This window comes from Loxodonta africana, chromosome 9, assembly GCF_030014295.1.
Source record: "Loxodonta africana isolate mLoxAfr1 chromosome 9, mLoxAfr1.hap2, whole genome shotgun sequence".
Taxonomy (NCBI): Eukaryota; Metazoa; Chordata; class Mammalia; order Proboscidea; family Elephantidae; genus Loxodonta; species Loxodonta africana.
The window spans coordinates 110,488,012-110,511,490 of record NC_087350.1 but is presented as its reverse complement, the minus strand read 5'-3'; the positions used below and the strand labels follow the sequence as shown (position 1 = coordinate 110,511,490).

At 46.2% G+C, this 23,479-nt stretch overlaps 1 protein-coding gene across 1 annotated transcript in view; it reads right to left on the bottom strand.

The window, feature by feature from the left end:
* GLDC (glycine decarboxylase) overlaps positions 1-21,727 on the bottom strand; it is a 92,517-nt gene extending 70,790 nt beyond the window's left edge. The window contains exons 1-3 of the mRNA XM_003407350.4: positions 21,326-21,727; positions 20,550-20,628; positions 270-405 (exon numbers count right to left, since the gene is read on the bottom strand). Of these exons, the coding sequence (XP_003407398.2) occupies positions 270-405; positions 20,550-20,628; positions 21,326-21,574 (464 nt within the window). The 5' untranslated portion in view covers positions 21,575-21,727. The remainder of the gene's footprint in view (positions 1-269; positions 406-20,549; positions 20,629-21,325) is intronic.
* Positions 21,728-23,479: the final 1,752 nt, after the last annotated feature.

Genomic DNA, 23,479 nt, shown 5'->3' with positions numbered 1-23,479 from the left:
AGGCTGCAATCTTTACAGAAGCAGAGTGTCACATCTTCCTTCCGTGGAGCTGCTGGTGACATCAAACCACCGACTTTTTGGTTAGCAGCTGATGACTTTAACCAGGAGACAGATAAAGCTACAAGGATCACTGGTGGTGACCAGAAGCTGGAGTAGACAAGGAAGGACCTCCCCTAGAGCCACATTCTGCATTTGGACTTTTAGCCTCCCAAACTGTGAGAAGATAAATTTTTGTTCTTTAAAGACAAAAAAGAAAAGAAATATTTTACCATCCCGAGTTCTCCAGTAAGTTTCGGACGATTGTCTGTGGCACCGAGCAGTTGTAATAGCCCATGCCAATATAGGATCTCCAAATCTGGTTTTTGCTGGAAATGGCATGCAGAGTGGCAAGGATTTCATTTTCACCTGATAGTGAGAAGGAGAGAAAACATCTTAGAAGCAAGCTGTATTTATCAAGACCACAATTTTGTTTGGATATTTCTATGAGAACGGAAACCCCAGTGGCGTAGTGGTTAAGAGTTACAGCTGCTAACCAAAAGGTCGTCAGTTCAAATCTACCAGGTGCTCCTTGGAAACTCTATGGGGCAGTTCTCTGTCCTATAGGGTCACTATGAGTTGGAATCGACTTGACAGCAACAGATTTGTTTGTTTGTTTGTTTTATGAGAACAACTGGACAGAAAATATAAGAGTCCAACCCCCAGCACTAAAGTATACAGAATTCTGAAGAATCCCAAAACAGCCCTCAATTTCTCCTCAAAGCTGGTTCCACATGATTGTTTTGACTCTTCTTCTTTTTTTTTTTTTTTTTTTGACTCTTCGTTCACCAGAGTTGCCCAACTTTAACACCTGCCTCATTCCAGGTTTCTTCTATTTCTTTCACATGGTTTCTGTTCTGATTCTAAATAGATACCCTGTTCTACTCTAAGCAAAATGTTAAACATTTCCCATTTTAAACTACCTTATATACACTCTGGAAGCAGGAAGGGTTTCACAGTCTTAAATAACGCGTAACCTAGATTTTCTCTAAAATTGTTCTACTGACTCATACAGTGACTCCTTTGTGTCACTGAAAGAACTGTTTATCAAAAAGTTCAGCACCCAGCAATGTAGAATATAATAAAAGATCCACATGCAGTTTTAACCGGTATTTCCCTTAAGGCTCTCAGATAATTAAGTAAGAACCGCAGAAGTTGAATTTTGGTGTTGGCGAAGAACATTGAATATACCGTGGACTGCCAAAAGAACGAACAAATCCGTCTTGGAGGAAGTACAACCAGAATGCTCCTTAGAAGCAAGGATGGCAAGACTGAGTCTTACATACTTAGGACATGTTGTCAGGAGGAATCAGTCCCTGGAGAAGGACATTATGCTTGGCAAAGTTCAGGGTCAGCGGAAAAGAGGAAGACCCTCAACGAGGTGGATTGACACAGTGGCTGCAACAATGAGCTCAGGCATAACAACGATTGTAAGGATGGCGCAGGACCGGGCAGCGTTTCGTTCTGTTGTGCATAGGGTCGTGATGAGTCGGAACTGACTAGATGGCACCCAACAATAACAGCAAAAGTTGTTGGATGTAAGCAAGACCCTATTTTGGTTTCCTTCATATAATAACAACATAATAATCACATCAAACATTTATTGAGGAACCCTGGTGGCATGGCAATGGTTAAACTGCTCATTTGCAATTGGAACCCACCAGCTGCTCTGAGTGAGAAAAGACCTGGCGATCTTCTCCTGTAAAGATTTCAGCCCTATGGGGCAGTTCTACTCTGTCCTGTAGGGTTGCTATGAGTCAGAATCAACTAGACAACACACAGCCACAACATTTATTGAACATTTACTCTTTGCCAAGAATTGAGGCAAAAGCTCTTCATGAAGCTTAGCAAATAGGCTTGGAGTCACTTGACCAAAGCCACATGGCTTTAAATTAAAGGATTAAAATTCCACCATGTCTAACTCCAAATTCCACACTTTAACTACGAGGGACCCTCCAGGACAGAGGAGAACCACCCCATAGGGTTTCCAAGGCTGTAATCTTCACTGAAACAAACTGTCACATCTTCCTCCTGAGGAGCGGCTGGGGGGTTTGAAGAGTGGACCTTTCAGTTAGCAGATGGGCACTTTAACCGCTGCACCACCAGGGCTCCTTCTTTTAACTTTCGTGAATTCCATAGGAATATTATTCTCATTAATCCTTCCTTATCCTCAGTGAACACACTTTCCCCTTTCTCCTCTCACACACCCACTCAACGAGCTTTCACAGGAAGTAAATTCATGAGATGTGTCATTTTGCCACACCAGCTCAAGGAAGGAGAGGACCATGGGAATCAATTTCATGGGTAAATAATAATCCAAGTTTATTGGTAACTAAACTGCTTTATAGAGCCCTGGTGGTACAGTGGTTAAGAGCTTGGCTGCTAACCAAAAGGTCGGCAGTTCAAATCCACCAGCTGCTCCTTGGAAACCCCATGGGGCAGTTCTACTGTGTCCTATAGGGTCGCTATGAGTCAGTTTTTAAATCAGTTTTTAAACTGCTTTATGGAGGAGGATCTTGCCTTCGTCCAGTGAAAACTTAAGAAGTGTAAGTGAAAGGACCATGAACCAACATCTGAAGGGAAGGACAAGTACAGCACACTTAGGAACAGTCAAGCGAGAAAGCTGATCACTTCCCGACTGGTCTTAGGGGCGGCGTGATTCAGAAGCCCAGTGGGAAGGGACGTTTATTAGCAGTGCGTGCAAGGCCAGCTTCCCTGCACCATATTATGCCCTGGCAACAAAAGGTCCAGCTCCCAAATGAGAACAATCTGTGAGGGGGTTGGTCTGTCTAATCAAGACTTTAGCCTGTGGTAGTAACAGAGTATTTTCAAGCTGGAGGATAATACAATTCTCTCTACATGATAGAAAGATAAATCCACTGATGATATGAGTAGATCAGAGAAGGGAGACCCTGGAAACAGGGAGACATGGTAAGAGGCCAGCACAATAGTGCTCGAGGGAGATGGGGAAGGGGAGCTCCCTGTATCAGCCATTGTCGGAACAAAGTGTGCTGCCATTGGGCTCTGCTGGCCAGTTAAACCATACTCAGACAGGTAAACTTCATTTCTTTGCTAGATACTTTCCAGTTGCTGTAGGGTCGACTTCAACGTAGGGTGACCCCATACATGTCAGAGTAGAATTGTGCTCCATTGAGTTTTCGATGGGTGATACTTCTGGAAGTAGAAAGCCAGGCCTTTCTTCCAAGGTGCTGCTGGGTTGACCCAACCTTCAAGCTTTTGGTTAGCAGTCAAGCACATTAACCATTTGCACCACCCAGGAACTCTTTGCTAAATTCATCTTTCCATAAATTGTGTAAGGTTCTACTAGTGAAAATAATCAACCTAGTGTGTACCATCTTATTTAATAAACAATCTTCTTATCAGCTGGCACAAGAGAGCCAGCACTACCTGTTTGGAATGCATTGAGATTCTAGGCAGAAAAGTTCAGTAGCTTTTCCTACAGCTCCTTTGTGGAATCAGTTATACACAATCATACTGCCAATTATACAGCCCAAAGGTCTACACAGAGCATTGCTCGCTCATTCTCACAGCTTAACGTGTTAGAGGACAGTAGCCATGTTCTTCCACAACTGGCTGGGCTAAGATAACCAACCCAATGGCTGGTTCCTAACTGGCTCCATGCTTGGGGAAAAACAGCACAATGGCAGTTGAAATGATTACCAATAGCTGCAGGGCAATTGGTGGGACTGAAAAAATTACTTGTCCCTGGGTGGCACAAACAGTTAAGCGCTTGACTACTAGCCAATGGTTGGTGGTTCAAATCTACCCAGAGGTGCCTCAGAAGACTCATGGGGTCACCATCAGTCAGAATTAACTGGAAGGCAACTGACAGTAACAACAACAAAAGGATTATTTAGACCTACGGTTAGAGCGCCAGCAGTGCAGGCGTGTCCTCCCTCTTTCCCCACCCATCACTCCTGCCACCCCAAGAGAACATAATGGTACTAGAGAGAGAGGAATTTGGCAATTGTGCCACAGGCCACAAGCACAGTCCCTCATAGGCCAAGCCATCTGAAAAATACATTTCAAGGACTCAGATTCCAGAAAAGGTCATGGAGCAGGGCTGGAATTGAAGAAGAATCCTGAGCTTAAGCAAAATCCCATCCTTTGTCTTGGAATACAAAACACCATCCTTCCTCCAACAAAAATCTGCTCTTGCCCAATGCGTAGGTGCTCAAATCTACCGATTTTGCTTGTGTTGTTGTGTGCCATCAAGTTAATTCCAACTCATGGCGACCCCACAGGACAGAGCAGAACTGCCCCACAGGGTTTCCTAGTCTGTAATCTTTATGCACGCAGACTGTCACATCTTTCTCCTTAACAACTGTGCCACCAAGGCTCCTTATTGCGCTTGTAGAACTTTAGAAGTTCTCTTTTACATATGGTTTCATTCTCTGTTCCTATGATAGCAGCCCTGGTTGTGTATGCTAATTCCCATTGATAAAAATAGGATTGAGGTTTCTACTACGGGTATGAATGGATGAGGCCACCTCCCAGGGAAGCAGTACAACAGGTGCATAGTAGTACTTCCCTGAGGCAAGGTGAAGAGTAGGACCCCTGGGAAGGTGGCAAGGCACCACCCCAATCCTGCCAATCTGTTCAACAAGACCAGATTCTCAGTCAAGAAGCCAAATTCATTGAGAGTATCACATGGGATAAATGATGTCCTATTTTCTTACTTGCCAGGAAAAGGAACTCAGGAACCAAGATGGCACCTGCCGCTTGGAAATGTGCAGGAAGCTGAGGTGCTGGAAAGTTCGACGAGGTGCTTATAAAGTTTTCCCCAGTCAACGGGGTAGAACAGAGGCCTTGCTTCTCAAGCTTGATTTTTTAACCATTATTTCTTTTAGTGATTAAAAGTTTTTCACTTTTCCCCCTTAAAAAAAATTGAACTGTGGCAGGTGAGTTAGCAGGAACCGCAGGAAGAGGAACCCAAGGGAAGCGCCCCCAGGGAGATGAGAAGATGCCTGCAGTGGTGCCCAGCCCTGCCACTTGGCTCCCAACGTCTTCCTTCTGGGGCTCTATCAGCTAGAAACTTCTTTCTATGTCTCAAGTTGCACCATTTTTATGCTTCTGGGTCTCAGCTAGAATTATTCTTCCTTCGTTTATGCTAACTGGCTCTTTAAAGATTTCAGGTGTCTCATTCAAGTATGTCAAACATCAGTGGCAGCTCTGGGGATGCTAACATTTATCTGGAGACCTTGAACTCTCAGCTAGAACCATGTAAGCGTCTGCCTTTTCCTCTTATTAGAAAACCCTTTCTCCCAGCAGGGCTGTCCAGGAGGATGACAAGGAGCAAGCCCTGTGGCGAAGAGGCCCAACCAGAACACAGTTTCTTTGCTTCAGCCTCCTGCCCTGCCCTGCCCTGCCTGCCCTGCCCTGGCCTGCCCTGCCCCTGGCCTGCCCTGCCCTGTCCTGGCCCTGCCCTGCCCTGGCCCTGCCCTGTCCTGGCCCTGCCCTGCCCTGGCCCTGCCCTGCCCTGGCCCTGCCCTGCCCTGCCCTGGCCTGGCCCCATGTATCACCAGTAAGAAAAAGTAGACAGCCACCCCGGGGCCAGCCAGGAACCACTGGCCCTCTCCCCATCATCTCAGGTCTCCAGGTACATGTTAGCGTCTCTCAGGGCAGCCACTGATGTTTCCACACACTTGGAAACACCTGAAATTTTTAAAAGGCCAACTAGCATAAATGAGGAGCAAAATTATAGGTAAAACCCAGAAGAATAAAAATAGTCAAGCTTGAGACACAGAAGTTTCTAAACCTACAACAGCTATATTCTAGTACCCACAGGACCAACCAAACTTTCCAAGCTGGGTGGGCTCTGCCCCAATCCAGCTTGGGGCTGATTCACATATTTTCCAATCAGCCCTCACTCAGCATGCCTGTAAAAATGGTGTGGTGGAGGCATCTGACCTCCTCTAACTTCACAAGGGGGAAGAAGAATCAAGATCAACAGCCCAAGGCTGATTCCTGTCAGACATACCTTCACTCTCTAACCTTTTTACCAATTCCTACACCAGTTTCCTATCCCATGGCACTCTCTACTTCTTTGTTGGGTTTGGTAATTCGTTGCAATGGCCATACAGAACTCACCATACTCACAATTATGGGGTTTCTTAGGGAAGTAACAGGTTAAAATTCAATCAAGACAGCCTCTTAGCTGTGCCCACAGGCAGGCCTCTCTCCAGCCCTGGGCCCTTCTGCCTGGCTTCTGCCCTGCTTGGGCAAACATTACACAGCTCTTTAGCTCTGCCAGTAAGGGCCTGGAGGCATCCCGCTCCACCAGTAAGCCTCAGTCCGGAGGTGCTCAGCTCTCTGGCTCCATGGGCCTTGGTGGGCCACAAGCACCTTATCTGCACTGTGCCCACCCAATCACTGTGTGGGAGTCACAAAGTCTATGGCTAGAAGGGTCATATTAAGTAATTCACTGCACCACAATACCTGTGCACCCAACTATACCTTCTGCAGAGGACAAGGTGCGTTAACGGAATGAGCAGTCCTCTGTACATTAAGCTACCCTGAGCCATCGAGAGCAAAGGAGGTGCCTGGTCAAGCTTCTGAAAGCAAGAATGGGTGAGAAGTCTTTCCCACCCATACATCCATTTTTCGTTCTGACCAAACTTCCAAGCCAGAACCCAAGACATCTGTGAGTGGAGGAACAGAGAAGTTAAGCTGCTTCTTGCGTGATCAAACCTGAGACCTCAGGCCTCACCAGCCACATATGATAAAAAGTATTCCCCAAACACACAGCTTAGTGACTGTCTGACTTGTATTGAATGTTTATTTAGGGGTTGTCATTTCTCATACCCGCTAATGAAATCTCACTTTGGCCAAATCGGCACAAGAGCCAACCCAGTGTGTTTTGGAGCTCAGAGTAGGAGTTACTGTATTAAATGACAGAGGCCAAGGTGGCAAAGGATGGGGAGAAAAGGAGAGAAGAAGGAAAATTCGAGAACCAGAGATCAGCCTGCCAAACTTTCCTGAAATTAAACTTATCAAAACTGAGTCACTAAAAGCACCTTTTGGGCTGTGATTGATCTAAAGAATACCCCAAATCCTAAGCATCCAATACGCAGCACTGCACTTCACAGAGGATTTCCACTTTCCTCTCCCCTCGGAAAAGAACTTCCTTTCCAGAGAAAACAGTGTGGGGTCCTTAATGTCCGAAGTGACGGCCTTTTCTCCCCATGAAGTAAGAGAAGCATCATACAAAGGCAAGTGGGCCACGCAAACCCTGGGCCCTTGCCTACACCTACGCAAGCTGTGTGAACAAAGGAGAGAGAGGAAAGAGAAGACAGACCAGCTTTCCACGCAGAGCAGACGCACAGCAGGGCACATTCCTCACACTTTCCCTTCCAACTTGACCCAAACAGCTTCCTCCTGTGAACAGGCCTAATTCCTGTAACTGCTGGTCTTCCCGAATGTGAACTACAACGAATATAACCACGGGGGGGGGGGGGGGGGGGGCGGGGAACAAGATGGAACAAAAAAGGGAGCGTCCAGTAAGAAACAACTGGACAAGTTTAGCTTAACTAGTAAAGAAAGTCTGCGTTGAGCATTGTGCTCTTTAAGATCTATGTGGGATCAAACTGACAACAGCAACTCGAAAGTTTAGGTAGGAAGCTTAAGGGGTGGTGAGTTTATGTTAATGGGGGAGGAACAACTCAGAAAAGGAGGGTGAGAATGGCTGCATACTCAAAGAATGTAATCAATGTCACTGAATTGTACATGTAGAAACTGTTGAACTGGTGTATGTTCTGCTGTGTATGTTCTCAACAACAACAAAAAATAAAATAAATTAAAATTAAAAAGAAAAAAAAACACACTTGGAGAGGAGCCCTCATTCCCAGATCCCAACTGCCACTGCCGGATCCCAGACACCATTGCCAGATCCCATCCACCACTGCCGGATCCCAGCCATCATTCCTGAATCCCAGCCATCATTCCTGAATCCCAGCCGTCATTCCTGAATCCCAGCTGTCATTCCCGAATCCCAGCTGTCATTCCTGAATCCCAGCCGTCATTGTCGAATCTCAGCAATCATTCCTGAATCTTATCTGTAATTCCCAGATCCTAGCCATCACTGTTGGATCCCATTTGTCTTTCCTGAATTCCAGCCATCATTCCAGATTCCAGCCTCCAGCCTTCTATGGCAGGTCCTATGCATTACTTTGGATTCTCAGACATGAAAACACTCAAGCAATCCTTCAGGAACCTGAGCAGAAAGTTCTTTTCTTGCAGAATAAACGCCTGCCTATGAGCTTGTTTATCCCTCTGCCTCGAAGCACTGCATAACGCATGGTCTTAATGTGCAAAGAACAGAGTTTAGCAGCCTCCTGAAGCCACTACCTAAGGATCGGCAGGTGAGGACAGGTGCTGCTCCTGCTTCCAGGAATTCAGAATGAAGGCTTTCTCCTTACATAGTTCCCTGGAAGTGCCTATCCAAGAGCAACTGCCTTGTTCTTGTGCCTAAAACATCAACGAGACCTTTGTGCCAAGCACTATACCTAACAAATTCTTTCTAACAGGAATAAGTTGATTTAACTGTTAAATACTCAGTGCATCACTAGGGCTAGGTTTTAATTCCCCACAGAAGCGAATATGCCAATGGCAAAATGTCATCAGAACGGACAGACAAGGTGTTAAGTCCAAACACCTGCGCCACCTAAACACACATACAGACTCCCCTAAACCCATTCCCCAAAATACACCTCTTTACTTTTTTGTCTCAATAATATGAAGAAATGCATCCATGCTTTGCTCTTGCCTCTTTGACAATCTAGAATTGCTATGCATAAGATTATAACTAGTAATTGTATAATGTTGTCACTTATGTTTAAAAAAAAAGAAAAAATAAATATATACATGCACATGCTTGTATATTAATCAAACCTCTCTGGGAGGATTAAAAAAACTGGTAATAGAAGGGAGAAAATTCGTGCTTTTGAATTTGGGCCATGTGCCTATATTATTTACTAAAAAAATTAAAACATCATGCCTAGGTTCCTCAAAAAATTAAACATAGAATTACCATATGACCCAGCAATTCCACGCCTAGGTATATACCCAAAAGACTCGAAAGCAGGGATTCAAGCAGATACTTGTGCTGCAACGAACACTAACAGAAACAACCCAAGTACCATCAACAGATGAATGGATAAACAAAGCGTGTCATATACACACAGTGGACTATTGTTGAACCATAAAGAGAATTGAAGTTCTGGTACCCGTTACGATATTGATGAACCTTGAAAACGTTCTGCTAAGTGAAAGAAGCCAAACACAAGACAGCAAATATTGGATGATTCCACTTATATGCAATATCTAGAATAGGTAAATGCAGCTGTTGTTAGGTGCCATCAGGTGCCATCGAGTCGATTCCAACTCATAGCGACTCTGTGTACAACAGAACGAAACTCTCCAAATACAGAGACAAAAGTTTATCAGGGGTTGCCAGGGAAGGAGAGGAGGAGAGAATGAAGAGTTATTGCTGAGGGGATCCTGGGTTTCTGTTTGGGGTGATGAAAAACACTTTTGGAAAAGGATAGTGGTGATGGTTGCCAGCACAGTGAACGTGCTTAATGTCACTGAATTGTATACTTAAGACTAGTTAAACAGCAAAGTTGTTGTGATATATATTTTACCACAATTTTTTTTTAAATGTATACCTAGGATGAAACTCTCCTTGTGAAATATGTGGCTGCAGACACCTGTCAGTTCCACACCCTGGCAGGTGCAGCCTAGTCACACTCAGCACAGAGCAGCCCCTCACCAGCGTCAGAGCCCCCTGCCACGCCTCGCTCTTCATGCACTTGGCAAAATCCTGGGAAAAGGTCTCCCAGGAAATCACCAGGACTGAAAACCAACACACTCATATTTTAGTTTGCCCAGACAATGCCATCAGCTTGAGAAAGGCCTTCCTTGGCCAGAAGCTAGAGGGGAAAGCTGGGGCCAGAAGGTGAGGGCCAAGCCCGTGGTGGCATATTTTTCTTGCCAAGATGCAGCTCCTTGGCTTCAAACCTGGGCAGGAAACCATGGAGCGGGGTGGGGCTGTCCATCAAGAACGAGAGAACACGAATTATGGCACATGTCAGGGTTTGCTGAGTGGAAGCCAGAATTTGGATAAAAAAATCCCATGCTGATGCTTCTTTTTTTTTTTTTTTTTTATGCTTAGCTTCCCCCTAACGTCACTTAATCATTTATAGCACCTCAGTCCTTCCCCCACGGCAGTGGGGCTTAAACGCACTTTAAAAAAACATAAAAGCCAAACTCCTTGCTGTTGAGTTGATTCGGACTATAGTGACCCTACAGGATAGAGTAGAACTGCCCCATAGGGTTTCCAAGGCTGTAAATCTTTACAGAAGCAGACTGCCTGCCCTATGATTCTCCCACAGAGTGGCTGATGGGTTCAAACCCCTGACCTTTCGCTTAGCAGCCAGGTGCTTAACCACTATGTCACCAGGGCTCCTTTAAGTCCACTTACCAGCCAATAAGCCCTACTCCCTGTATTTGTTAAGTGTCCTCCCTGGGCAAAGGAAGGCCTCACAATTAAAGCCTCTTCAATCCACAGAACTTGTTCATTCCAGGAAGGCCAATTCAATCCATAAACTCTGTGTCGCGTAAAATAAAACCAAAAAAAAAAAAAACCAACCAGTTGCCATCAAGTCAATTTCAACTCATGATGACCCCAGCGCATCAGTGTAAAACTGTGCCCTGTAAGGTTTTCAAGGCTGATTTTTCAGGAGATAGCAAGGGCTTTCTTCTGAGGTGCCTCTGGATGGACTCAAACCTCCAACCTTTCAGTTAACAGCCAAGCATGTTAACCATTTGCACCATTCAGGGACTCTCGTAGTACAGAATAAACCAAAAAAAACCAAACCCATTGCTGTTGATTCCAACTCATAGTGACCCTATAGGACAGAGTAGAATTGCCCCATAGGGTTTCCAAGGAGCTGCTGGTGATTCGAACTGCCGACCTTTTAGTTAGCAGCAGAACTCTTAACCATTTTGCCACCAGGGCTCTGGGCGTAGTATAGAATAATGACATGGAAATTCTTTGAATTGGAAACTCTTCCAGACTGGCAGTGGGACGCCTTCCCCTTACGTCAGGATGCGTCCTGCCCTGGAGCTGACTCCCCTCACTCCATTCCTGCCAAGCTCTTCCTTGTCTCCTTCCTCAGCCAATTTATATCCCACCTCACCCCGTCCCTCAGAATCCTCAGCGGGTACAGCCCTCCCCTGAGGACACCTCTTGCAGAAAAAAATTGAGGCACATCCAATCTGTGTTTCTGACAGCTCCTTGATCCCTCGTCTCCACCTGAACGCAGTCCCTATAGCTCTTCCCACTCACTGGACAGATGCACACATTCAAGACCTTTATTCCAGCTATAGGAAAACTGGAACAATGTCCCACAGTGGGGAAGCGGGAGTGAGGAGCGCCACGTCTATCATTAACTCCTTGGATTTGAGTCATTTTCTGTATGAGAGGTCCCCTCCACAGCCTCTCGACATTGAATCTACAAATATTTTTTTAAAGAAATGTACAAAGAAACATTGCAATTATAACATTTATCTGGAGCACCAGTTGATCTATGGAATCAGGCCAAATGACCAGCTGGAAATGAGACCCAGGGAGGAAGAGCTGGAAGATTTGTTTCTCTTCTCCACTGCCCTCCGGGTATGTTGTTGGGGCTGCAAAGCAAGAACTGGAAGAGACCAGTCTGTTCTATGAGTCCAACTGGAACACTTCATCATGCTTGGGGGAAGAGATCATTTTTTATAGACCCAAGGAATGGGCATATGGAGAAATTTGTAGTCTAACCCAGGATCTCACCAACCAAATTATAATCTCTTTGTGGCAGGGGCAGAGGGCATTGCTAGGCACATGGTAGGTGCTCAGAACATTCAGGAGAAGTGATGTGTTGCAATGGAGATTCAACTAAACATCTACATACAGCTAGCTCAACATTCCTAGTAACTCTCCCATCACAGAATCCCATGATGACAAATCAATGCACAGAGTTCTCACATTCAGCTCAACCACATCCCTGGAAGCATGGGATTCAGAGAAAGATTTTTAAGAAAGGAAAACTGCAGCTAATACGCAAGTCCTGTGGAATCGTGCAATGCCTACAATGATTCCAGATTTTCAAAATTGAATTTCCTTATTGTTTACCCAATTAGTATGTCGATGGCAAAGCCATGAGGAGTCCTTATTAAAACTCTGTTTGCGGGAACACATCAGAGAATCCCTGAAGGAGCAGGAGAACAGTGGGATGCAGACCTCAAATTCTTGTAAAAAGACCAGACTTAATGGTCTGACTGAGATTAGAGGGATCCCAGAGGTCATGGTCCCCAGACCTTCTGCTAGCCCAAGACTGGAACGATTTCTGAAGCCAACTCTTTAAACAGGGATTGGACTGGACTATAAGACAGTAAATGATACTGGTGAGGAGTGAGCCTCTTGGCTCAAGTGGAGACATGAGTCTATGTGGGCAGCTTCTGTCAGGAGGTGAGATGAAAAGGCAGAGGGGGACAGGAACTGGTTGAATGGACACAGATAATACAGGGTGGAGAGGAGGAGTGTGCTGTCTCATCAGGAGGAGAGCAACTAGGAGTACATAGAAAGGAGTGTATGAGACACTGACTTGATTTGTAAACTTTCACTTAAAGCACAATTTAAAAAAAAAAACTCTGTTTGCATTTTTGTAAAAATATTCTGGGTTTAGTAAGTAAAAGAAGCCTGAGCAGTCAAAATGAGATCCAAGTCGTCAGTTATATATCTGAGACTGAGTAAATGTAAGACACAGTGCTATTTGGTGGGGTGGAAGGAGGACACAAAGAACAGAAGACAGAATACAGACGCACCGCAAGCAGCTCACAGCCTCCTTGTCAAGCACCTGTCCCAACGCTCCTGAATTGATTCACGGGTGAGCTCCTCATGTCCAGTCTCATGAGCTGGTCACTAACCTTCTAGGCCTGATGTGAGTGGACCACCTCACCTCTCTCCTGACCCAGTTGGCCTTTGCTGACTAGTGGACCTTGAATTCCTTGGCTGCTTCACTTTGCCGATCCTCAACCTTGGTTAAACTCAGTCACCACATTTCTGTTCCTGCTCCCAGGTCACCAGGTGATGTTAGGGTGAGGGGACCCTAACAGACCTTACACGTTCATGTTATTCAATCTCAGGGGGTCCTCCATGCAGGTGGATCTAGGTTCCTCACCAGCCAGGTGCCCACACTGGCTCTTCTAAAACTCTTCTACCCTCTCTGACACTCAGCCTTGCCCTTTCTGCCTCCCGCTCAGAGAGATCATCAGACAAGCAGCCCCTCTACTCCTCCACCCCAGCCTGTTCTAATGTCTTTATGTGGGCTTTCTTCCCTCCGATGCCTAAGAAAGGTCCAGAATATGGCGCTGAAGTCCATAACCCCTACCCTGAAAATTTATCTTCCCGTCTCTTTGGTTTCTTCATCTCACCTGCTCTGCCTCTCCGTGTTCCTGCTGTATTCCCCACCATTGTGGATTCTCCTTCCTTCCCCAATGCCAGACCTGGAAATCTCACTCATTCCCATGATTCAATCAGAAGACTCAGTAAGTCTGCAACTCCATCTCTTATCGCCTCTCTCTCTCTACTTCTCCCTCTTTTCTTCTCTCCTTCCCTCCCTCTCTCAACTACTATCTCCAAATATTACTTCTTATTTTCCAAATGCATGTTCCACAAACACCTCAGACTCAATTCTGTTCAAACAGGACTTGCAACCTCTCCCTCCTCCAGGACCCTCTTCTTTTCCCTCTTTTCTCTCTGTTAATGACATCACCCTCTTCCCGAGCCACCATACCTAGAAGTTGACTGACAGCCCCACCTGCTGCCCCCTTTGTCTACCCCCATGTTTGTGCCAATACCATGTTTCCCATGGGCGGCTCCCACCTTCTGACTGAGCCCAGCAGAGGAACAATCACAAGCCCATTACTGCGAGACACAGGACTCTCCCAGTGAGCAAGTTTGGACTCCTGACCAAAACTTCCTTAAATTTGTGCTGCAATCTAATACTCTTCCTACCCAACCCTCCTTCCTTCTCTCTCCCCCTCCACAGGTGTCCAACTTGCATCATGGTCTGAAGGCTCTCCTGTCCTCTGCTTCCACTTCCAGAGAATTTCTTGTCTACCTAATGTCATGATATTTGCTTCCCAGTGACCTGAATGAATGTACATGCTACAGCTCAATTCTCAGTTCTCCAGTAACCTCCCAGCTGGTCTCCCAGCCTTTGATCTCAGAGACACTCTGCAAAAAACAAGTTGAACCATGTCACTTCCCTCTGTAATAGCGTTTAGTGTCTCTCCATAGCAGTCGATAAGCATTTGACAATTTAGGCAACAGGGTGATGTCCAAGGTATCAGCCAGAGTGGCAGGTACTGCCTAACGAGAATAACAACAGTGTAAGGACAAAATAGCTTATGGAACAACCAGAATGGAAATCATGAGAACGTAGACATATTGTGAAAAATGGAACCAAAGTCACTGAATAATATGTATAGAAATTGTTAAAAGGGAACCTAATTGCTATGTAAACATTCAACAAAAACACAGTAAAATATTATTAAAAAAAAAAAAGTTTAGCCTAACCTGTAAAAAATGTCTGCCTTGAGCATTATGCTCTTTTAAGAACTATCTATATGGGATCAAACTGACAACAGCAACTTGAAAGATAAGATAGAAAGCTTAGGGGGCAGTGAGTTTTATGTTAATGAGGGAGGAACAACTCAGAAAAGGAGGGTGAGAATGGCTGCACAACTCAAAGAATGTAGTCAATGTCACTAAATTGTGCATGTAGAAACTACTGAACTCGTATACGTATTGCTGTGTATATTCTCAACAATAAAATAAATTTTAAAAAATGTTAAAGAGTATAAGGACAAGACAGGCCGTGACGCATAATAAAAGTCCATTACAAGCATCCTAGTTAAAGAGGAAATACTAAGTCATAAAAGCCGGAAACTGAAGGAGCAAGGAATGGCCCAGGGAGAATTTGCCATGCTGAGGAGCCACAGGCAGGACCCAACATGGAAATCATCAGGCAGAAGGACAACAGACGGCCACAGCTCGTGGTCACTGGGGAACAGCTGGTCTGCTCCTGGTGCTCTTGGGTCAGTTCAGAGAGACAAAGTCACCATCTGCGGCTGCATTGCACAACACCCCCTCCCTCTGATCGCCCCCCTCCATTAACCATTTATTAAAAAGTGTATTAAACAATGTACCTTAGAACATGAAGTTTTCACAGGCTTATCAAAAGTCTCATTCTGACAGCTCAGCTCATTGGTTCTGGTTGAATAAATTGAACATTAGGGGCTTTAGCTTCTTGTCTTTCCTGCTAAGCATGCTCGTGATAAGCAATGTGCAATTTTGTGTAAACTTTAAACCCTGTTGCTTCTGGGAGGTTCTGGGCTAGTTCAGTCTGGTAAGTTTGAGATGTCTTCACTGAAAATGCTACAGAGCTCGGCGGACCATAGGAGTTCCCGGGTGGTGCAGTTAAGCACTTGACTAACAGCCAAAACAGTTCGAACCTACCCAGAGGCACCTTGGAAGACAGGGCTGACGATCTTCTGAAAGGTCACAGCCTTGAAAAGGTTATGGAGCTGTTCTACCCTGCATATGTAGGGTTGTCACGAGTCAGAATCAGCTAGAGGGCAACTAACAACAACAAGGTGTACCACAGGTAAAAACGGATTAGCCTGGTTTATCAACAACGTACTTTTTAAATATTTTATTCATTACAGAATGAATATGTAATTATTGTAGAAAATCTAGAAAATGCAGACTAAGAAAAAGAAAGCTAAAAACACCCATAATGGCACCACCCAGAGAAGCCATATATCCTTCTTGTCTTTTTTCTTTGCATATATGTATGTGGTTCACTGGAACAGGATAAAACTGATAAGGTTTTGAACTGAGTGTCTTTGCTTGTTGCTCTGAATAACGACTTACTGAGAAGCCAACTGAGAATATTCTTTCAAGGCACTCCCGGAAGTATCCGGGGGAGGGAGAAACACCTGTATATTCCTGACTCTGTAGGGCCAGTCTGTCCTGTGCATGATAACCCCTCCCCTGCAGCAGCCTCTCCAGCCCTATCCAGCACAACTACCCATCCTTCAGTACCCAGCCCAAGCTCCGCATCTCCATTACCCCTTCCCTGGGCCTGGCAGTGGGTCTAGGTGTTGCCACCGCTGCGCTTTCAGCACATCAGCAGCCATATTTCCATCAGGGCACTTAGCACATGGCAGAGGGATTCAGCACTACTGGGTTTGTGCAGGTCCATAAACAGAATTCTCCAGAAAAGTCAGGACAGAAGTTTTCTACTATGTACACCCACCTCTTTCCAGAGGACACAATGAGAGGCAATGTAGTGTTTGCTGTGTGGACAGTGGAGCTGGACTACCTGGTTTTGAATTCTGGCTCCTGCAAACTTGGACAGATTACGCATCCTCTTATTCCATTATCATCTTAAAATAGTACTTACCTCATAGGGTTATAATAAAGATTAAATTAATACGTGAAAAGTAATCACATACATGGTGAGCACTACATAAATGTCAGCTGTTAGTGTTATTGCTACTATGATTATTATGCATAAGAACTAACCCATGTATCTATCTCCACATTGCTTACAGCTTTCACAGCATTCTTTTAATCCAGGAATGAGGCCATTAAGACTCATATATCTCTTACTTCAGTTTTCTCTGTACACGGCAAACATATTTGGTCCAGAAGTTCTGACTACAACACAACACGGGCATCTGGGCGAAACCAAGTTTGGTAATGCTACCAGCAACCAACCAGTTGCCATCAAGTTGACTCCAACTCATGGTGACTCCATTTGTGTCAGAGTAGAACTGCTCCATAGGGCCTTTAATGGCTGATATTTTGGAAGTAGATCTCCAGGTCTTTCTTCCAAGGTGCCCCTGGGTGGAATAGAACCTCCAACATTTTTGTTAGCAGTGCAGCGTGTTAATCATTTGTACCACCCAGGGACTCCTTGATAATGCTACTCCATTATTAAAACGAGATGCTACAACTGGAGCTTATATGCACCAACTTGCTCTCCCTGCGTGAACGGCAAGCATTAACGAGAACAAATGCACATCTAATAGTGAAACACGGATGGCTTTCTGAGACAACCCCACCTCCAGAGCTCACTCTTCTAGAAAGTAAGCTTTGGAACAGAGCTGATCCACTTCAGTGCATGGGGGTACTTTGGACTGTCCAATATTTTCTCTGAGTCACCTCAATAGTTACTCTGAGTCTGACTAACCAGATAGAACCAGCCCAAATCGCACAGAAGCTGCTGGGTTTAAAGTTTACACTCAAATTGCAAATCACTTATCAGGAGTGGCTTCCAAAGAAAGAGGAAGAGAAAGAAAATACCTTGATGTTCTAATTAGTCAGCGGGAACCAATTAGCTTAACTAAAAAAGATAGACAACTCTGACAACTTTCCAAGATAGACAACTTTGACACTCTTAAAAACCCACTGCTTTTGAGTTGATTCCGACTCATAGCTACCGTATAGGACAGAGTAGGACTGCCCCGTAGGGCTTCCAAGGCTGTAGTCTTTGAGGAAGCAGACTGCTACATCTGTCTCCCGAAGATCAGCTGGTGGGTTCGAATCACCAACCTTCTGGTTAGTGAAACTAGGGTTCCTCAATGCTCTTAAAGGACATCTGATTTTAAAGAATATTGTTCAAAAAAAAGAGCTAAATTTAGCATTTTGACTTTGAACAAGTAAACAAAAAAATATTGGAAAGTCCTAGGCCTTTCCAATATTTTTTTGTTTACTTGTTCAAATAATTACCTAAGGCTTGCTTTAAAAAAAAAAAAAAGTACATAACCCTTCAACTTCTACAGATTTAATGCATCTAGACTCTGATTCAAATTTCTCAGAATTAAAAGGAAAAGTCTTCCGTCTATCCCTGGGTCTCAGTTAGTTCAGTTCAACAAAAAATGCGGATTCTCTTCTATGAGTAAGCTCCCTGCCATTGGGGGAAATGGTTCAGGTTGGAAACCAACAAGGGCAGCAGACCTCCACAGAGGTTCATCATTAACCACATGGAACCCAGCAGGCTCCCTATCTGAAGTTGTCTACTTTAAAACAAAATAGAGCCTGCCATCTGTCATGGATTGAATTGTGTCCCCTAAAAATATGCGTTGTAAATCCTAATCCCTGTGGTGGTTATAATCCAATTCGGGAATGGGTTTCCTTTGTTATGTTAATGAGACAGTATTAGTGTAGGGTGTGTCTTAAATCAATCTCTTTTGAGATATAAGGGATTAAACAAGCACCTGACAGAAACAGAGATGGGGGAAGATATGCACGATGCCACATGAAGATCACCAAGGAGCCGAGGAAAAGAAGCTGAAGAGACAGGGACCTGCCCCCAGAGCCAACAGAGAGAGAGTTTCTCCTAGAGCTGGCACCCCAATTTCGAACTTCTAGCCTCCTAAACTGTGAGAAAGTTAATTTCTGTTTGTTAAAGTCACCCACTTGTGGTATTGACACAGTGGCTGCAACAACAGGCTCAAGTATAACAACAATTGTGAGGATGGCACAAGACTGGGCAGCTTTCATTCTATTGTACGTAGGGTCACTAGGAGTCAGAACCAACTCGACGGCAAGTAACAACAGCAGCCTCCTAAGCTGCCAGGAAATAAATTTCTGTTTGTTAGTCACCTACTTGTGGCATTGCTGTTGTATCAGTTCTAGATAGCTAAGGCGCCATCTATATGTTGTTTCTATCCTAAGAGCTATATGAAGAGCTACCCTCTCTCTTGACCTGACTCCAGATGTGAAAGACAGAACACCTCTGTGATGTGAAACCTGATGAGAATCCTTCCATTTAAAAAAAAAAAAAAAAAGTCCCTCAGCTCTCTGTGTCTCCTTGTGGATTCTCGCCTCCTTCCGTGGATGCTGACCCATGTAAAAATACCTCTGAAAGGCAGCCCTCACACCATTAAAAAACACATTTTAATTTTGGCTTTGATTTCTTAAATTCTGTTTAATTTTTTGACCAAGACTCTACTGAACAGTAAAATGAGCATTAAATGAAGGACATATTCAAGTCCCAGACACAAGGTTTAGCAGAATCGGTCGCTATGAGTCGGAATCGACTCGACGGCACTGGGTTTGGTTTTTTTTTTTGGTTCTCAATGAATATGAAATATGTGAATACAAAAATTAGTCACGTGTCATTCAGGCAAAAACAACCCAGTGGAAACCTCTTTTAAATACTGATGGAAACCCAGAATTTCAGTGGCTTGCTTTTCGTTTGGGAGAGGTGCGGGAGTAGGGTAAAGAAAGTAATGTTCAAAGTTCCACTTTACACCTGGTGGCAAAATAATTTGTGCGTTAATAAAAATTTAGAAAGAAAAAAAAACTAAGTATAAAATAAAATTCTAAGGAAGTCTATGAGTAAACAGCATTCTTAACCAAGCACAAATCTTATATGTGTTTTTCTAGAGAACCACTCAGACCTCAAGAGTACTGCTGGTTTCAGGATGTAGCTATTAAAATTTCAATGTGATATGAGGACAATTGGAAGCTACTGTGTTGTGAAGAGCCTTGGGCTGGGAAGCCAGGTACCTGTGTCTCTGTCCCATTTTTTTCACTTCACTAGTTGCAGGACTTACAAAAAAAAAAAAAAACCTATTGCAGGACTGAAGGCAGTTCCTTATTCCTTTTTTAGTCCCTATCTTGATCTGTAAGGTGATCATGGTGTTGTTGTTAGTTGCTGTTGAGTGGATTCCAATTCATGGCGACCCTGTGTGTGCAGAGTAGAACTGATCCATAGGGTTTTCAAGGCTGTGACCTTTTTCAGAAGCAGACCACCAGGCCTGTCTTCCCAGGTGCCTCTGTATGGGTATGAACCGCCAACCTTTTGGCTAGTAGTCAAGTGCTTAGTAGTCAAGTAGTCAAGTGCCACCCAGAGACTCCAGAAAGTACCCATCGCAACATGCAAGCCTCCACTGACAGACTGGGTGGTGGCACTGCATGTAGTGCACTGGCTGGGAACTGAACCTAGGTCTTCCAGGTGGAAGGCAGAATTCTACCACTGCTAACAATAACAACAAAGGAGATGGTGACATCTCTCAATCCACAGCATGAGAGAACCCTGGCCCCGTGATGGGCGTCAGGGAATTGGGAAGTCCTCCAGGTGTGTTTGTGCACTGCCCACCCCCTTCCCCATCCCAGTCAAGCTTGTTGGGCCTCAAAGACTCTGGGAAGTTATGCGATAAGGATGCTACGTGGAGTCCCTCCTTGGGTATGGAACTGACTGCTCAGGAAACCAACTCTCCCACCATCCCAGATACCCGCTGCTGTTGGATTTTAATCAACTTTTCACAGCCCTGAGCCGTCCTAACCCAGCGGGGGCCTCCCAGAGCCCACAGAAGGCAAATAGGCCAGAGTTGACTGTGGCGCTCACAGAAGACACCTCCGGGCCACTTACACACGGGGTCTTCCATTCTCAAGGGTCTCTTCAAGCGGATGCTGGCGGGGATGGTCTTCTCGATCAGCTCATCAGTGCTCTGAAAGTGAAACGGAAGTCGGAAGTCGGTGACCACTAAACGCTTCCCACTGCTTCCCAGTGAAAGAGTTAAAACCTCTCAGTTTTACATCTGCAAAGGCTTCTGGGAACTTCATTTAAATCGCCTCATTAAATCAGAGTGCTTTTGAAAGAGAAAAGAAAAACTCTGAGCAAACCACAAGTCACCCAGAGGAAAGGAAATAAAGAAGCGGGAAGGTGACTCGGCCACTCCGGAATGGAATTCCGTCGGCGACACGAGATAATCGGATAAACCCAGGTAACCAGGAGTTTGGAAACCCCGGTTGCGTAGTGGTTAAGTGCTACGGCTGCTAACCAAAAGGTCAGCAGTTCAAATCCGCCAGGCGCTCCTTGGAAACCCCATGAGGCAGTTCTACTCTGTCCTGTAGGGTCGCTATGAGTCAGAATTGACTCAACGGCAGTGGGTTTAGTAAGCAGGAGTTCTTCTAGGTCTAGCAAAATTGGGGCTTATCCGCGGGCGACTAGGGTTAACCAAGCCTTGGATTTAAAAATATCAGGTTTTGAGGCGCGATGAGAGGTGGAGAAAGTGAGCGGCTGGGGGCCGCTGGGGCGCGAGGATCTGGACCTGGGCGCTCCGGCAGCTAGCCCAGGGCGGGGGCCGGCGGCCGCGCGCAGGACCGGGCGGGGACCCGGGAGTCCCGAGGCCGGAGGGTCCTTACCGCCAGCCCTAGGGCCTGCAGCATCTCGCGCTGGTCTTTGTCCCCGGGGCCGATGTGCCTCCGCGCGAAGTCGTCGTGGCGGGGCAGGAGCCGCTCCAGTAGGCGCGAGGCCCCGGCGCTGCGGTCCCCGCCGCCGCCGTTGTCCCGGCCCAGGGTTGCCCAGCGCCGCCCCGCGCCCCCCGCCAGGCGCCGGCCGCCCCCAACCCCGCGGCCCAGGCGCAGCGCCCAGGCCCTGGCGCACATCTGCATGGCCGGTCCGGGCTCAGCGCGCTCTCGGCCCCTTGCCGGTTTCACCCCCGGGGACAGTGAGTCTACCGGAGCCCTTCCCACTGGTCGGCGCCGCGGAGACGGGGGAAAGTCTAGGCAATGAATGGGCGCCCAGGAGCGCGACGCTTGCGCAAACTTGTGGCTCCACGCGAGCCACCTGCTCCGCACACTTTAAGCGGCGCCTGGAGGCGGGCGGTGGGAATGGGCCAGGACGCGCACGGCGAATGGGAGTGCACGGAGGGGCGGGGGCGGGGCCGGGAACGCCCCGCCTCTGCCCTACCCTACCCCCTTCAGCTCTCCACCCAGAGCCGGCCACCCCCGGATCACGCCTGCCACTCCCCATCACGCCTACTCCCTCGCTGCCTAACGCTCGGACCCGGGCCCGCAGTGTGCATTCTGCGAGGGTCTGGAGCCGCACTGGCGCGAGATCCGGGTGACAGCCCTGAAGTGCGGAAGCGCCTGGGGGCTCAGCTGAGATAGAGATGACTCTGGCAGGGAGGCCAGACTCCAGAAGCGGTTTCCTCCCCATCCATTCATTTCAGAAGAGCTTCCCCCGTTCTGTATCAGGGAAACCAGTATGGGTAGACGGGGGTTCTTTTGTAGCTGTGGGATCTTCAGCAAGTTACTCAACCTCTCTGAGCTTCGGGATTCTTAGCTCACAGAGGTGGATGGGGTTTTATAAGGATTATACACGGGAGGGGGAGGAGAAGGAGCCCTGGTGGCCCAGTGGTTAAAGCGCTGGGTGCTAACCGAAAGGGCGGCAGTTTGCTGCTGTAAAGATTTCAGCCTTGGAAACCCTGTAGGTTTTTTACTCTGTTTTATAAGGTTGTTGTAAGTCGGAATCGACTCCACGGCAATGGGTTTGTTTTTTAGGTGCCCTGGTGGCACAATGGTTAAGCTCTGGACTGCTAACCCAGAGGTCTGCGGTCCCAACCCACCGAAGCCTCCCCTGGAGAAAAGGCCCAGTGATCTACTCTGGTAAGGATTACAGCCTAGGAACCCCTGTGGGGCAGTTCTACTCTGTCATATAGGGTCACTAGGAGTCCAAATCGACTCCAGGGCACACGACAATGCATGGAAATCACTTAGCACAGTTCCTGGCCCACAGTAGGTTTACACCCTTTCCACTGCAAGAGAATAGCTTTGAAAAGTCCAATTTTCATCCTGTTGTGGAGAAGAGAGAAGGACGGAGTCATCAGAGCTTTACTTGTACCGAGATATGGAAGGCTAGAACCTGACCTTTTTCTCTTCTAAGCTTCCTCCTATTATCTTCTGCCACTAGGGCTTCTGTGGCAAAAAGGCACAGAGAGTAGCCAGAGAGGCAGAGAAGTTGAAATGGAAAAGAGGGCAAGAAAGTATAAAATAAGGAGCCAAAAAAAACCCTGTTGCCATCAAGTGGCAAAAATGTGTGCATGGCAGCAGGGCTGGGGGAAATAGCTCTGAAAAGTTTTCATCCATTTGGAATTAAAATTCACAAAAATTCACAGCTTTCATAAAATTGGGCAATGCCCTCGGTGCCAGATGGGGGGTGCAATCTGCAGTGATCCCTGTCCATTCCTTTCTATGTTTCACCGCGACTAGAAGCCGGAGAACTACATTCCCAGATTCCTTGGGCTCTAGGGTTTTGGATGTTATTTCCCTTCTGCCAACAAGATACACTTCCACGAGAACTGGAAAGTAGGATAAAGGCAGAAAATTTTTCTTATTTCTCTGACAGCAGCAGACAGATGCGTGGGTGACAGCAGACATAACGGGCTTCCTTACAAGCCATCTACCTTGGTAAGCAGGGTAGCTATGTCCCTCAAGTGGAAATATCCTGCCATTTCCCAACATAGGAAGCAAAATGTATTTCTCACTTTACTGGGCTAGAGTTTTGGTGGCCAGCCT